The sequence below is a fragment of the Aplysia californica genome, unplaced genomic scaffold, assembly GCF_000002075.1.
Source record: "Aplysia californica isolate F4 #8 unplaced genomic scaffold, AplCal3.0 scaffold01400, whole genome shotgun sequence".
Classification (NCBI taxonomy): Eukaryota; Metazoa; Mollusca; class Gastropoda; order Aplysiida; family Aplysiidae; genus Aplysia; species Aplysia californica.
Window position 1 is genome coordinate 1 of NW_004798670.1, and position 14,081 is coordinate 14,081.

Sequence of the window (14,081 nt, forward strand, 5' to 3'; positions counted from 1 at the left end):
AAAGAGATAGTACATTTATAGGCCACAGTAATTAATGAAATGGAAAGACAGACCAGTTAGTATTAAGTGCAGTAAATGTTATATCAAATTACTTCCCTACTCTGTGCCCATCTGATGACACGCGACCACGAATGGCACCATTGAGTCTAACTAAGAGTATAATGAAGGCAAAGAAATTGTAAAAAAGTAAAATTAGACAAATAAATTACGTAAATACATGCACACACATACACACACACACACGCACACACACACACACACACACACACACACACACACACACACACACACACACACACACACACAAGATATCATCATCATCATCATTGCCTTTCTCACCCTACATCAGGATATAGGATACGGACAAACACCTTCCATCTTTCTCTATCCTGGGCTGGCCTCTTGATTTTGTTCCATGTTTTCCCACTTTTCTGTACATCGATTTATGTGATTCTTCTCCAAGTTCCACGCGGTCTTCTCCTTGATCTCTTACCCTGTGGGTTCCAATCCAAAACTTTCTTTGTTATGCAGCCGCCTGACTTCCTGAGAGTATGTCCAATCTATCGCCACCGCCTTCTTCCTACCTCATCTCTGACTGGGATCTGTCTTGTTTTCCTTAACACTTCCACATTGGTAACCCTGTCTGTCCATCTGAACATCAGTAACTTTCTTAGACATCTATTCAAGAAAACCTGGATCCTCCTTATTCAAGTCTGTGATGCGTTCCATATCTCACATCCATACAACAGGACCGACATCACATTTGAATTGAAAATCCTCAGCTTTGTTAGAAGTGAGATATCTATGGTCATCCAAATCCTATCCAAAGATATGAAAGCAGACTGTGCTTTTCCAATGTGGGACTTTATTTCAGCACCCGTTCCTCCATCTCTGTCAATTATACTCCCAAGATAGCAAAAGGATTCAACGTTTTCTAGTGCCTTTCCTTCTTTTGTGACTTGCTCCTTTCGTTCTGCATCTGTCCTTAGGACCTTTGACTTTCCGGGGTGGATCCTCAATCCAACAGACTCCAATAGGCTGTTTAAAACTGATATCTTTGCTTGCATCTGTTCCTGGGCGTGCGACAGAAACGCCAAGTCATCTTCAAAATCCAGATCGTCCAACTGTGTCCATGGTGTCCACTGTATACCATTTCTGTGTCCCCTGGTGGTTTTTTCATCAGCCAGTCGACTGCCAATATGAAGAGGAATGGTGATAATAAACATCCCTGTCTCACACCAGTCTTGATGTCAAAGCTGTCAGTGAGCTGGCCATCATGTACAACCCTGCAACGTGTCCCTTCGTACATGCTCTTGATGAGGTTCACCAACTTCTGTGGGATTCCATGGTGTCTCATTATCTTCCATAGTGTTGCCCGGTCTATGCTGTCAAAAGCCTTCTCATAGTCAAGGAAGTTGACGATCAACTGGGAGTTCCACTCCAGGGACTGTTCCACAATAATCCTCAGCCTGGCAATCTGGTTGGTGGTTGAGCGGTTTTTCCGGAAACCAACCTGTTCATCACGTAGTCTTGGATCCGTTGCTGTCCTGATTCTCTCCAGAATGATTCTGTTGAAGACCTTGCCTGGTATTGAGAGAAGAGTGATCCATCTGTAGTTGCTGCAGTTGCCGAGATCCCCCTTTTTTGGGAAGCTTCATGAGGTGTCCTTCTTTCCAATCCTTTGGGAACTTGCTCTCATTCCAGATCCTGGTAAACAGTGGGAGGAGGATGTCTACAGTCACATTAGCATCTGCTTTTAGGGCTTCAGGTGGAATCTGGCCAGGACCAGCCACTTTACCTTTGTTCAGCTTCTTAATGGCATCCAGAATCTCTTGTTTTGAAGGAGCATCACAGCAGATTGGTAACTCATTTCTTGCTGGCAGGATGTTTGGTGGGTTACTCGGTGGTAGTCTGTTCAGGAGACTGTTGAAATGCACTACCCATCGTTTGGACTGAGCTTTCTTTTCAAAAATGGTTTTCCCCTCTTGGTCCTTTACTGGTACTTCAGATTTCCCGTATTTTCCAGCATGAGTGCTTGTGACTGGTGCTTCAGATTTCCCGTATTTTCCAGCAAGTGTCCTTGTGGTCTGGTAAAGGATTCGCATGTGCCCTCCTACCGCTGCTTCCTCTGCCTACACGTCTAGCCTGTTCATGAATTCCTCCTTGTATTTTCTTAGTGATTTCTCGATATCTGTAGCTGTTGTCCTGTACTGCTCCAATGCAGCCGCTTTTGATCCTCTTGTTCTACTTGCAATCACTTCTACCTTCAACTGTCTTCTTATCCTAATTTAATCCAATAAGTGTTGGCTAATCCATTCCTTGTGCTCCCATTTCTTCACACCGAGTACTTCTTGACAGGTTGAAGTAAAGGCCTTTGGTCCAGTGTGTATCCGCCTCCGTGTCCTCTCCGCCAAAAATCAGCCACAGGTTGAAATCTGTTCCTCAGCTGCAGTTGAAACTCTTTTTTCTTATGTCCGTCCAAGAGATTTACTTGGAACTTCGTTCTTTTGATTCCTGAGCTGGTTCGGTGCATTTTGAGTCGAAGCTGGAGTTTTGCAAACAGCAGAAGATAATCCGATCCAACATCTGCCCCTCTCTGTACTTTGACATCTTCCAGTGAACGCCTGAACTTACAAGAGATACAAAAATGATCTATCTGGTTCTCCGTCACTCCATCTGGCGAAACCCATGTGGCCTTGTGAATCCTCTAGTGGGAAAATACAGAGCCTCCAATGACAAAACTGTTGAAAGCACAGATGTGTGCGAATCGCTCACCGTTTTCATTCATTTGTCTCAAGCCATGTTGTCCCATAATTCTTTCATACCCCTTGTTGTCCTGACCAATTTTGGACTTGGCATCTCCCATTATGATGGTGACATCCTTCCTTGGTACCATGGTAGTTTGTCGATGACCCCCTGGAGCTGGCTGTAAAAGGCATCCTTGTCTTCTTCCGAAGCATCATTTGTTGGGGCGTAGATTTGGACTATATTCATGTTGTTGCTCTTGCTCTCTTTAGTGAATGAAGCCATGATGATCCTCTCCCCGAGTGGTTCCCATCCTCTAAGTGACTTTTGTGCATACTTACTCAAAATGATTCCCATTCCTTTCGCATGGTGCTTGTCTTCCCTCCCAGAATAAAATACTTTGTTCCCCCTAGCTGAGCTGCTTCTATCCAGACTGTATCCAATGTGTTTCGCTGTCTCCTAGTATGAGCAGCCTGTATCTCTTCATCTCTTGTACTACTTGAGAACACTTTTCTGCTTCATACAAGGTGCGAACATTCCAGGACGCAATCCGGAGACACTTGTTCGACAGAGAAGGTTTCGGGTCAGAAGAGTCCTTTCTGCTTTGTCCGCTGTCCTTCATTGTTCCTGCTGATGCAGAAACTCTTCCATCTCCCAAGATCGAAAAATAAAAAGCTGTGTTTTGTCCGTGTTTCTGTAACTTACTGGGTTTTTTTTTACTGGGTTGGGTAGTTGGCCCATCGCAAACTGGCACTTTTCGGGCGACCAGACCTTTGCACTTTTAGTCGCCTCTTACGACACGCAGTAGGGGCGACACAAGGTATAGATAGTCCTAATTCAACTATGATGCAGCAGCTTCACACGCACACACACACACACATACACACACACACACACACACACACACACACACAAACACACACACACACACACACACACACACCGAGCGCACATGCAATTATTATTTCCGTAACTCTGTCTCAGACTCTAAAGCCAAGTACATGTATTCGTTTGTTACATGATATTCGGTCATTTTCACAACACCCATCAAACACTATCTTATGCACTGCGTGTTTGAAGTTTTCAATTTTGAAAAGCTGTAGAAACATTGCATTAAAAACTAGTGGTTGTGCGAAATGAAATAATCGTATATAATAGATAACGCGAAAATGTTAAACGAACACTATCAACCGATGTGACGATTTTTGCGAATAAAAGAGAGAGAAAAAAAATCCTACATAAACAATACAAATCACTTGACTTTTCCTTTCCATAAAATCATATCACCTAGTATAATTATCAAAAATCGTTTCCAAAGGAAACTGAGAAGCCCATCACAGAAAAGATTCTAATAACTGTTCGATATTTGTGAGGCAGCGTGGTGGAATCAGGCTCTCGTCAAAATAATCAAAGTGAAGAAACTTGCATTTTTCCGGTTAGTGAATTTTTATCAAATTTTTGTTTTTGGGATCAACACCTTTTATGGCCATTAAAGAATTCATGTCTGTGTGGATTCTTACTGAAAAACGTTGATTAAAGGCACAAAAGATGTACATTTTCAGCTAATATGGACTCTTAAGCTAAGGAATTAACTAATCTTTGGCGGCCATTTCTCTCTAATTATACCTCTGAAAACAGGTTACCCCCACGTCCTTCATTTTCAAATATCTCGACTTGTATTTACGATAAACGGATATTATTTTTTATCCAAATAAAGACAAGTGGACAAGCTTTAAGATGATATCAATATCTCTATGTGCCCAAAAATTGAAGAGAGCCTGATTCCACCACGCTGCCTCACATTTACTGTTACATTTGTGTCATGGCACAGTGGAATCAGGCGCCCGTCAGCGTATGGGCATGCAGAGTTGTTGGTTCAAATCTTGTTTAATTTGTCTTGCTTGGCTGAAAAAATGCTCATCAATCTTGAATAGAAGTTGAAATGCAATTTAAGAAGGTGAGGTAATCTGGTGTCATAAGTGAACAGCGAGAAAATGGGTGCCAAAGTTTTCAGATTTCCGAAGCGTGGCGTGTGTCCTTAGAAACTTCAATGCTGCATTCATTTGGTAACATTCACCATCGTTTTCACTTAAATCCACCCAGTAATGTGTTGAGCCAAGATTTTATACACAATGATAAAAACTGCCCAAAGCGCTGGAAACGTGTCGTCCTCTTTCATTGTATTATTTCGATGAGAGCCTGATTTCACCATGATGCCACTCGTTTAATTTATCTTTACAGGCAGCCGAGAGGAAAACCAATACGAAGAGATTGATGTGGACAAAATGTCGATTCCGCATATTCACCTCCCAGCTCTGGTCGGAAAGTTTTTGCCAGAAACAACCAAACCCGTTTGTATGTGTTCACATTGGTGCAGCAAATTTCTCTTTCTGGAGATCTGTAAGATGCTATCTTATCTTGTGATAAAGATAGATAGGCGTTAGGCCGATCGGGCAGGGAACTTCTTACATTTTAGTTTTCATTTATGGATTGGGGGCGGGCAAGGAATATGGGTGGAGGTGGGGTTTTATAGCTGAGTGGCACTGGGTGGCCTTCTTTTGAAATGTTTACGTTCAAACGTTGTCCTCTTTGTTGCACTGTTTGTTTTGATAGAAAAGAAATGTAGAGTCTTGTTACTATTGGCTGCTAGCTACTCCAAGGCGCACCTATAGCCTAGTTGGTATCTCGCTGCAATACGGAGCAGATGACTCCCCAGCTTGGCGCTCTAAACGTAGGTTCATTAGTGCAGTTTTTGTATGGCTCTCCACCGTATTGGCTCGCTGCTATCGAGGATACACGTTAAACTTGAGGGTCCCTCCTCTTAAATAACCTTACAATGTTATAAGGGTTGTGAAACCTATATATCTCACATTTTCGTTCCTCGTGTCTCCATCCCCAGGCCGCCAAGAAGAAAATGTGTACATGGACGTAGATTCAGACAACTTAACCTCGCAAGACATTCCTACTCCGGGGCTTCTCGGAAAGTCTCCGTCAGAAAAAATGAAACCCGTTTGTATGTATTCATCTTGGCACTGCAAATTTCTCTTCAATGAGATCCTATCTTACCTTATCATCTTATCTTATCTTATCTTATCTTATCTTATCTTATCTTATCTTATCTTATCTTATCTTATCTTATCTTATCTTATCTTATTTTATCTTATCTTATCTTATGTTGTCTTATCTTATCTTATCTTATCTCAAGAAGAAGATGGATAGAGGTTGGGGCGATTGGGCAAGGAGTTTCTCACTTTGTATTTCTCATAAACGGTTTTGTTGGGCAGGCAAGGGATAAAACATACATGGATTCATGGAGAGTTTAAAGTAGAGGGTCGGGTGAGTATAAGCTTTTTTGTTTTTTGTTGTTGTTTTTTGTTCACGTTCACACTTTGTTTCAATTTATTGTACTCTTTCTGTCGTTAGAAAGAAAAGGGGATCTTGTTACTCTTCACTACTAACTACTCCTAGGGTGCACCTTTAGCTCAGTGGTATCATGCTGAATTACGGAGCAGATGACCCTAGTTCGAATCTCCAAGTGGGTGCTTTGAAAATAAGTTCTTTAGAGGAGTTTGTAAGGCTCTCCGCCGAATTGTCTCGATGCTATTGCGGACACACGTTAACTGCAGAGGTTCTACCTCTTCCATTTTGATGACCTGACAATGTTGAAAGGGGAGTAAAACCTACACAATTTCCCAATTTGTATTTTCTTTCCTCGTGCCTCCATCCACAGGCCGTGAACAGGAAAGTCCGTACGTGGATGTGGATTCGGTCCACATGTCGTCACAACAGGACATCCACACCCCGGTCCTGACAGGAAGAACCATGGCGGAAATCATGACACCTGACGCCACTCAGACAGACGGTGACGGGAGACATTACAACAACGTACTGCTGACGTCACCGATGGCAACAGCTGGACAGAAGGGTAAAGGTAAAAGAATTGTACAATGAAAACTTGTTTATGGCCTTGGCTAAATTTCTTCTAGTGTCAAGACTTGACATTAAATAAGAATATAGAACAAACAAAATATGATCTTAAAAAAGCAACCCCCCCAAAAAAAATAAATAAATAAATAAATGAATAAATAAATAAATAAAATAAAATAAAATATAAACACTACAACCCCCCCCCCCCCAAGCAAAAAAAAAAAAAAAGAAGAAAAAAACAACTACCAGAGTTCTGAAAAAGGCAGAAAAAATCCTAAGTGACCATAGCCACCCACTGACATCGGAATTGCAATAATTGACCGGCAATAAAAGATACATTTCCAAAAAAGCAAGAACAGACAAATATAGAAATTCATTCGTACCAACAGCAGTGAAGTTGCTAAGCAGACAGTGCTACAAATGAAACAGAAAGAGAGAGAGAGAGAGAGAGAGAGAGAGAGAGAGAGAGAGAGAGAGAGAGAGAGAGAGAGAGAGAGAGAAAGAGAAAGAAAGAGAGAGAGAGGAGAGAGAGAGAGAGAGAGAGAGAGAGAGAGAGAGAGAGAGAGAGAGAGAGAGAGAGAGAGAGGGGGGGGGAAGAGAAACAGAGAGAGAGAGAGTGTGTGTGTGTGAGTGTGTGTATGTGTTTGTGTTTTACAGAGAAGGTTGTCACAACACGTGAGACATGTATTTACTAATGTCCTGTCAAGTTGTGCGTATGCGTGAGTGCACCTAACCTTTGTAACGTCTACTGAAATTGTAAACGGCCAAGACAAATGTGTCCCTGCGAGATGAATAAAGGTTGTCATCGTCATTGTCAAACAAACAAACAAAATAACGTAAAGCCGGTTTGGCTCTCGGCAGTAAATTCATGGAGAAAAAAACTTTACAAGGCACAAAGAGAAGTCGGTTTGAAAATATGAACCTTTGACTTCTTTCTCATAAAGGTGAAAGGGTTATGGTCTAGGGTGTTCTTTTTTGCATTGCACTTTTCAATACTTTGTAAAGATAAAGAAATAGAATTGGGATCTGATGGTAAGGGGACATTTTTACTTGCGGCTTTCTACGATACATTTAAGGCAGGAACAAAACTATTCACATTGATAGACGTAGAAAAACTAGAAGAGAGAAAATAAGAAAGAAGCATAAGTGAGGCAGCGTGGTGGAATCAGGCTCTCGTCCGTTTTTGGGCATGTAGAGTTATTGGTATCATCTTAAAGCTTATTCACTTGTCTTTATTTGGATGAAAAAAATATTCATTTATCTTATCTTGAATACAAGTCGAGATATTTGCAAAAGAAGGAGGTGGGGGTCACCTGTTTTCAGAGGTAAAATTAGAGAGAAAATGGCCGCCAAAGATTAGTTATTTACTTAGCTTAAGAGTCTGTGGTAACTGAAAATTTACTTTTTTGTGCTTTTAATCAACACTTTTCAGAATAATCCACACAAAAAAAGGGTTCTTTAATGGGCATGAAAAGTGCTGAGTCAAAAAAAAACACATTTCATGAAAATTCACAAACCTGCAGAAAAATGCAAGTTTCTTCACTTTAATTATTTTGACGAGAGTCTGATTCCACCACACTGCCTCACATATTCTTTGAGAGGCAATGTGGTGAAACCATGCGCCTGTCAAAATAGGATCTAAGAAAACATACTTGCTCTGACGTGTTGGCAGTTATGATCTTTTTGGGGGGGCTCGACACCTGTTATGTTCGTTTAAAAAGACACATACGTGTGAATTTTACTGAAAGACGTTAGTGAAAGGCACAAAAAGGGTAAATGTTCAGTTTTCAATAACTCTCTAGCTATAGAAGTTACTAAACTTTGGCCGCCATTTTCTCGCTAACATTACCTCTTCAAAAGAAAATATCTCGACTTCTATTTAAGATTCACAGCAAGCAAGACAAGTTAACAAGATTTAAGATTATACCCAAAACTCCATACGCCCAAAATTCACGAGCTCCGGATTCCACTGTGACGTGGTACAATTGTCTTCACAAGAGATGGTTGGCAACCCCGTTATCTCAGCTGGTACCATGTTTGACTCTTGAGCCGATGGCTCTGGCTCGAATCCCAGACTGGGTATTCTTGAAGTTGGGTCCCTTAGTGGAGATTTTTTTTTCAAAATTCTCTACCATTTGGCCATGTCCTATCGAGGACGGACGTAAAATTCGGAGGTCATGCCTCTAAAATAACCTTTAAGTGTTGATAGGGGCTTTAAACCCATACAGCTACTTTACCTACAGATGATTTGATCTTGTCTGTCAAGGTTCTACGCTGAACGATAGTCCCACTGACCTCAGTGGAGATTCTTGTTCCTCTCGGCGACTTCTTCTAGTGTTTTTTTCAATCAACAGAACAGCCGAAAAGAAATCAGTACGTGGACATGGATATAGAGCTGATCAAAGCAAAGAACGCTAACACCCATATCTTGATCGGCACAACCACTGGGAAAACCAGTACACCTGACAACCCGCAAGCAGGTTACGATGACGGGAGACGTTACCAGAACGTGTCGGTGATGTCACCAGAGTCCGCCGTGGGTCACACAGGTAAATGTAACACACCGGTGAGTCATACCTCATCAGGGGTCGCGTGCTTTGAGACTTTGAGTTTTAGAAGTAAAACGATCTTGGTGAGAAAGACAAAACATAGGGAATGAGTGAGTACCTGAAGGAAGAAGAGTATTAATGAAAAGTAACTGAGTTTGTGGCGTAATGGTTATTGTTTCGCCGTTGTTTTGCACAAAACGTGACTTTTTTTCCCCGAGTGGAGTATACTTGTTTAATTGAGTTTATCCGTCTGTTTTCTGCGACGTTGTGTTCCTCATTTCTGATTGGCCCTGATGGGGAAGGTCGAAGAAGTCTGCCCCATGTATGATCTTCATTAAGTCCGTGGGGTCTTAAAACATTTACAATAACACACTGATATAAATACATTAAGGGGGTTCTCGTGAACTAAAGATATGGTGTTCACTTCTCATTCACTAGGTTTTAGATTCGAAACATGTTGCTTTTCCTGTTTCCTCACTTCGCACAATTAAAAGTTCTGTATGTTCGTCAAATGTGGCCATATTAATTTCATTCTTGTTTTAAATTGTAGGGAAAAGGTGATAGTTTTTTAAAAATAATGTTAACTCAGTTTTGAAAGTACCTTCATATGATAATATTAACCGACAGGGACACATATAGAGTACATACGTATAGTATTAGATCACATACGTATAAAAATCAGCTACTCGGCAGGTCGAAGAACCAGCAGCCGTCTACCCCTGACATCTAGCAACTAAAAACAAAGAAGAAGAGGATAAATAGATCACAGTGTAGACAACATTATCTGAGATCTTGCGCCACTCCAGTCAGAGTTAACGGACATCAACGGATTTTTCTATTTGAGAAATTCACTTGTCCTTATGACCATTTCCTGCCATGTGGAATTTTCCCTCCGTTTGGTTTCATGGATGTTTTTGTGGGGGGTTTTTTCTTTGTTTGTTTGTTGTTGTGTTGTTGTTTTTTTGGTTGTTTTTTTTTTTTGGGGGGTTACAAACGCTTAATGCTCTTCTTCTGAAATAAGATGTGTACGGATGCTAAGGACCGCCTCCTAGAAAGATCAAAACTGTGTCGATGGGGAAAGGGGCTATAAAACCAAAGTAGTTGAAACAGAATTTGCTTGTGGAATGCAGTGAAGAGAAAACATCGTTTACTTGACGGGTCGTTAAATACGTTATTCTGTATACATTAAACCTTCCAGTTTATTGATTTTTTCATTTTCTTTTATTCTTTATCTGTGTGTGTGCCTAAAGAAAGGTACCTTAAGTTCTCACAGACCATTTGGAGCTTCAGGCTGATAATTACGAAAAAATCACTTTTTGAAAAAACAAAATGTGTTTTCATTAAAAAATGATAGTTCCACGATTTTTAATACAGTTTTAAAAGAGTTTTCATTGATTTGACTTCTTAATATTTTATTTTGAATTATATTGAGGGTAGGGTATGTTTTAAAAAAGATAAAGAAAACTGCTTTTAAAAGGTGTGAAAATCTATTCTTGAAGCTCGTTTTCAATTTCTCTTCCCTGGTATATTTTACAGAATTCTAATCCTGATAATAATGTCAACTGAATTCCTAATTGAAAATGAATTTTCCATGAATAAATACATTAAAAAACAATTAAATCATCGGGGGTTGTTTTTTTTCAAGTCTGTATGTGTTCTAAACTTGAAAGCTAATTTTCTCAAAATTAAGTCTTTAGACCCTACCTCGCAAAATGTGCAATATATCAAAAACTACTTGAGATACCTCAAAAAAATATAAACCACTGTGTTCAGCATTGAATGTCCTATTAGGTACAACCCATAGCTAAAAAATGGTTAAAATCCGACTTTTGGTACCTTTCTTTAGGCACACTCTCATTTCTTTAAAGTTATTCATGCATCTATTCATCTTTATTTGACATTTGTTAATTAATAATTAATTAGAATTCATTCGTTAATTAATTCCATCATTCATTCATTCATTCATTCATTCATTCATTCATTCATTCATTCATTCATTCATTCAGTTATTCATTCATTCATTCATTCATCCATTCAATTCTTGATTTTTTAAAATTCCTTTTTTGTTCATTCATTCATTCATTCATTCAGTCATTCATTTGTTATTTGTTTTGTTTATTTGTTGATTTATTTGTTTGTTTATTCATTTTCATTCATTCATTCATTCATTCATCGATTGTATTAATTAGTTAATTAATTAATTCGTTCAATCAATCTTTGATCCATTTTTAAAAAATTTGTTTTACGAAACAACAACAAAAAGCACAAGAAGGAGACACGACATAAAATTCGAGTTAATTCGAACATGGGCCAAATGACGTAGTTCCGCCGATTTGGAGCTGTCCCCGTGTACATAGGGTTATGTAGTTCCTAAAGAAATTCTGGTAGAGTCATCTTCTTATTATAATGGAGCTAAGCCCATTTGTGGGGTCAGTAAAAACTTCTTACACAAGTGCCCATAGAAATCTACAAAAATGTGAGTTAGACAAGAATTGCCCCAAAGGGTTACGTGGGCATATTTTCAACGTTCGGAAACTACCTTTTTTTCAGGTTTAATGGTTTTTCCTGTAAATCGAAGCTCTCGGATGTTTTCACTCTACCTTTAGCCATTTCACATTTTACTGGGGACTACTTCTGTTTCGATAGAGGAAGACCTTGATCGTGCTAGGCCAAGAAAGAATGGGCCAACGTTGGTCATAGCGTGCAACGCACAGTCGTGTAGTAAAACTGAAGTTGACCGAAGATTACATATGACTGTGGTGAATTCAGTGTTGTCTGTGATCATTGCAATGCCATAAGATGAGGAGAAGAGAGAAATACATTCTGATGTCAAAATGAAAAGGTTAGTACCTGTACCTCCCCCACCTCCTCGGGAATTAATAACGTTTTACGATATAGCTCAGAGCACTAGCTCTTTCTTCCCACACTGTAGGTCATACAATAATGCTCTCGCCCTTGCTTCAATTGGATGCTGTGAACAAGCTGAAAAGGGCTTCAATCCAACCTTCAAAATCCAGGGCAAGCCGTACCACCGATTAGGAAATCTTCTTCCCACTGCTGGAACTGAACCAAAATTTGCACAGATTCTTTTTCATGACTCTGCCACAGAATTTCAGGATAGGCTGAGCCTGTGTCATATTTTGCGGCCAGACATTTTGAAAGAACTTCAACCTGAGAGAGAAGGTGAGTCAAGAGTACCTAAAGCTTAAAGAAGAACAAAGAGTGGTGTATGGTGCTGTGATAGAGTCAGTAGTACAGAAACAAAGCAAGATATTTGCCCTGGAGGCAAGTAGAAGGACTGGGAAAACCCACACTATAAACCTGATTCTTGCGGCTGTCCCTTCCCTTAAGAAGATCGCCCTTGCTACAGCTCTGTCAGGCATTGCAGAAACTCTGTTCTCAAATGGCAGAACATTACACTGCAGATGCAGAATATCCCTTTGTGTGAACGAACAGTCCATGTGCAGTGTGAGTCTCCAAGATGCCAGTGGCCTTTTATTACGCCAGACAGAGCTGCTCATCATTGGTGAAGTATCGATGGGCCACAAACATAGATGTTTGAACCCAAAGACCGAACACTTCAAGACATATGTGGGAATAGCTCTCTGTTCGGTGGGCTAACTGTGCTGATGTCGGGTGACTGGCGCCAAGTACTACCAGTAGTTCACCATGGCTCAAGACCACAGATAGTCAATGCAACGCTGAAATCTCTTATCTGTGGGAGAATGTTAATGTGCTCAGGCTGACAAGAAACATGAGAGTTTCGCTTACAGGTGAGACTGCTGATTTCTCCAACTATCTATTGAACATTGGTGATGGCACCCACACAATATATGCAAGCAAATCGAGGAGTTTGCGATAACACTGCCAGATGACATCACTGTAAACAGCGAACGAGAGTTGATAAATTTTGTCTTCGGTAACGTGCAGTCTAACACAAATCCTGACTGGCTGGCTTCCCGCTGCATCATCTGTCCCACCAACACAGAAGTAGACAGAATAAAAAACCTGATCATGCAGTCCTTTCCCGGAGAAGAAAAAGTCTGCAGGAGCAGTGATTCGGATGAAGAAAATGAACACAAATACCCCATCGAATTTATCAATTCCCTGTGTCCGTCAGGTATGCCACCCCACAAAACTGACATTGCGGAAAAACAACATGAGCATTGTCAGGTAGCTGAGAAATCTGGATCCTTCAAACGGCCACTGCAACGGGACTCGCTATGTGGTTCAAAACCTTCATCAACATGTCATTGATGTAGTCGTTGCTTGCGGTCCACATGCCGGAAGAGACTTTTCACCCCAAGGATTCCCCTCATGCCTTCAGACAACATATTTCCCTACCATATGCGAGGGAAACAATTCAATTTCGGTTAGACCTGCTTTTGCAATGACTGCCAACAAAGCTCAGGGACAGACTTTGAAAAGGATAGTGGTTTCTTTACCGGGCGATTTTTTTCCATGGACAATTATATGTCGCAAAGAGTCGTGTTTGGTCCAGGGAATCTATTAGGATACATGCAAACAGACCTGCTGCCCAGGACGGTGTTCCAGATGGCGCATATACCAGCAATGTTGTCTACACAGATGTCGTACGGAAATGAATCAGGTACCGGTCCAAACATTTTATCTTGAGCATTCCTATCACTATAGCACCGTTCGTAGAACGGGTCTGTGTCTAGTCATAATAATTGGGGTATTTTATATTTCTTTTTTTTTTACAGATCAGTATGTGAGCTTCCAACCCGAAGCGGAATATTTCAACGTTGACATTGGTGAGTACGTCTGTTGTTCTTACACTGTTGTCTATCTATCTATCTATCTATCTATCTATCTATCTATCTATCTATCTATCTATCT

The 14,081-nt window shown here is 40.5% G+C and overlaps 1 protein-coding gene across 1 annotated transcript in view; it reads left to right on the forward strand.

Annotated features, from left to right (window-relative positions):
* Positions 1-4,986: 4,986 nt before the first annotated feature.
* The window catches only part of LOC101847168, a gene marked incomplete at its 5' end in the record, with an annotated part of 11,291 nt that continues 2,196 nt past the window's right edge, over positions 4,987-14,081 (forward strand). Inside the window, 5 exon segments of the mRNA XM_013090662.1 lie at positions 4,987-5,100; positions 5,645-5,758; positions 6,476-6,676; positions 9,027-9,221; positions 13,946-13,996. Coding sequence (XP_012946116.1) covers positions 4,987-5,100; positions 5,645-5,758; positions 6,476-6,676; positions 9,027-9,221; positions 13,946-13,996 — 675 coding nt within the window.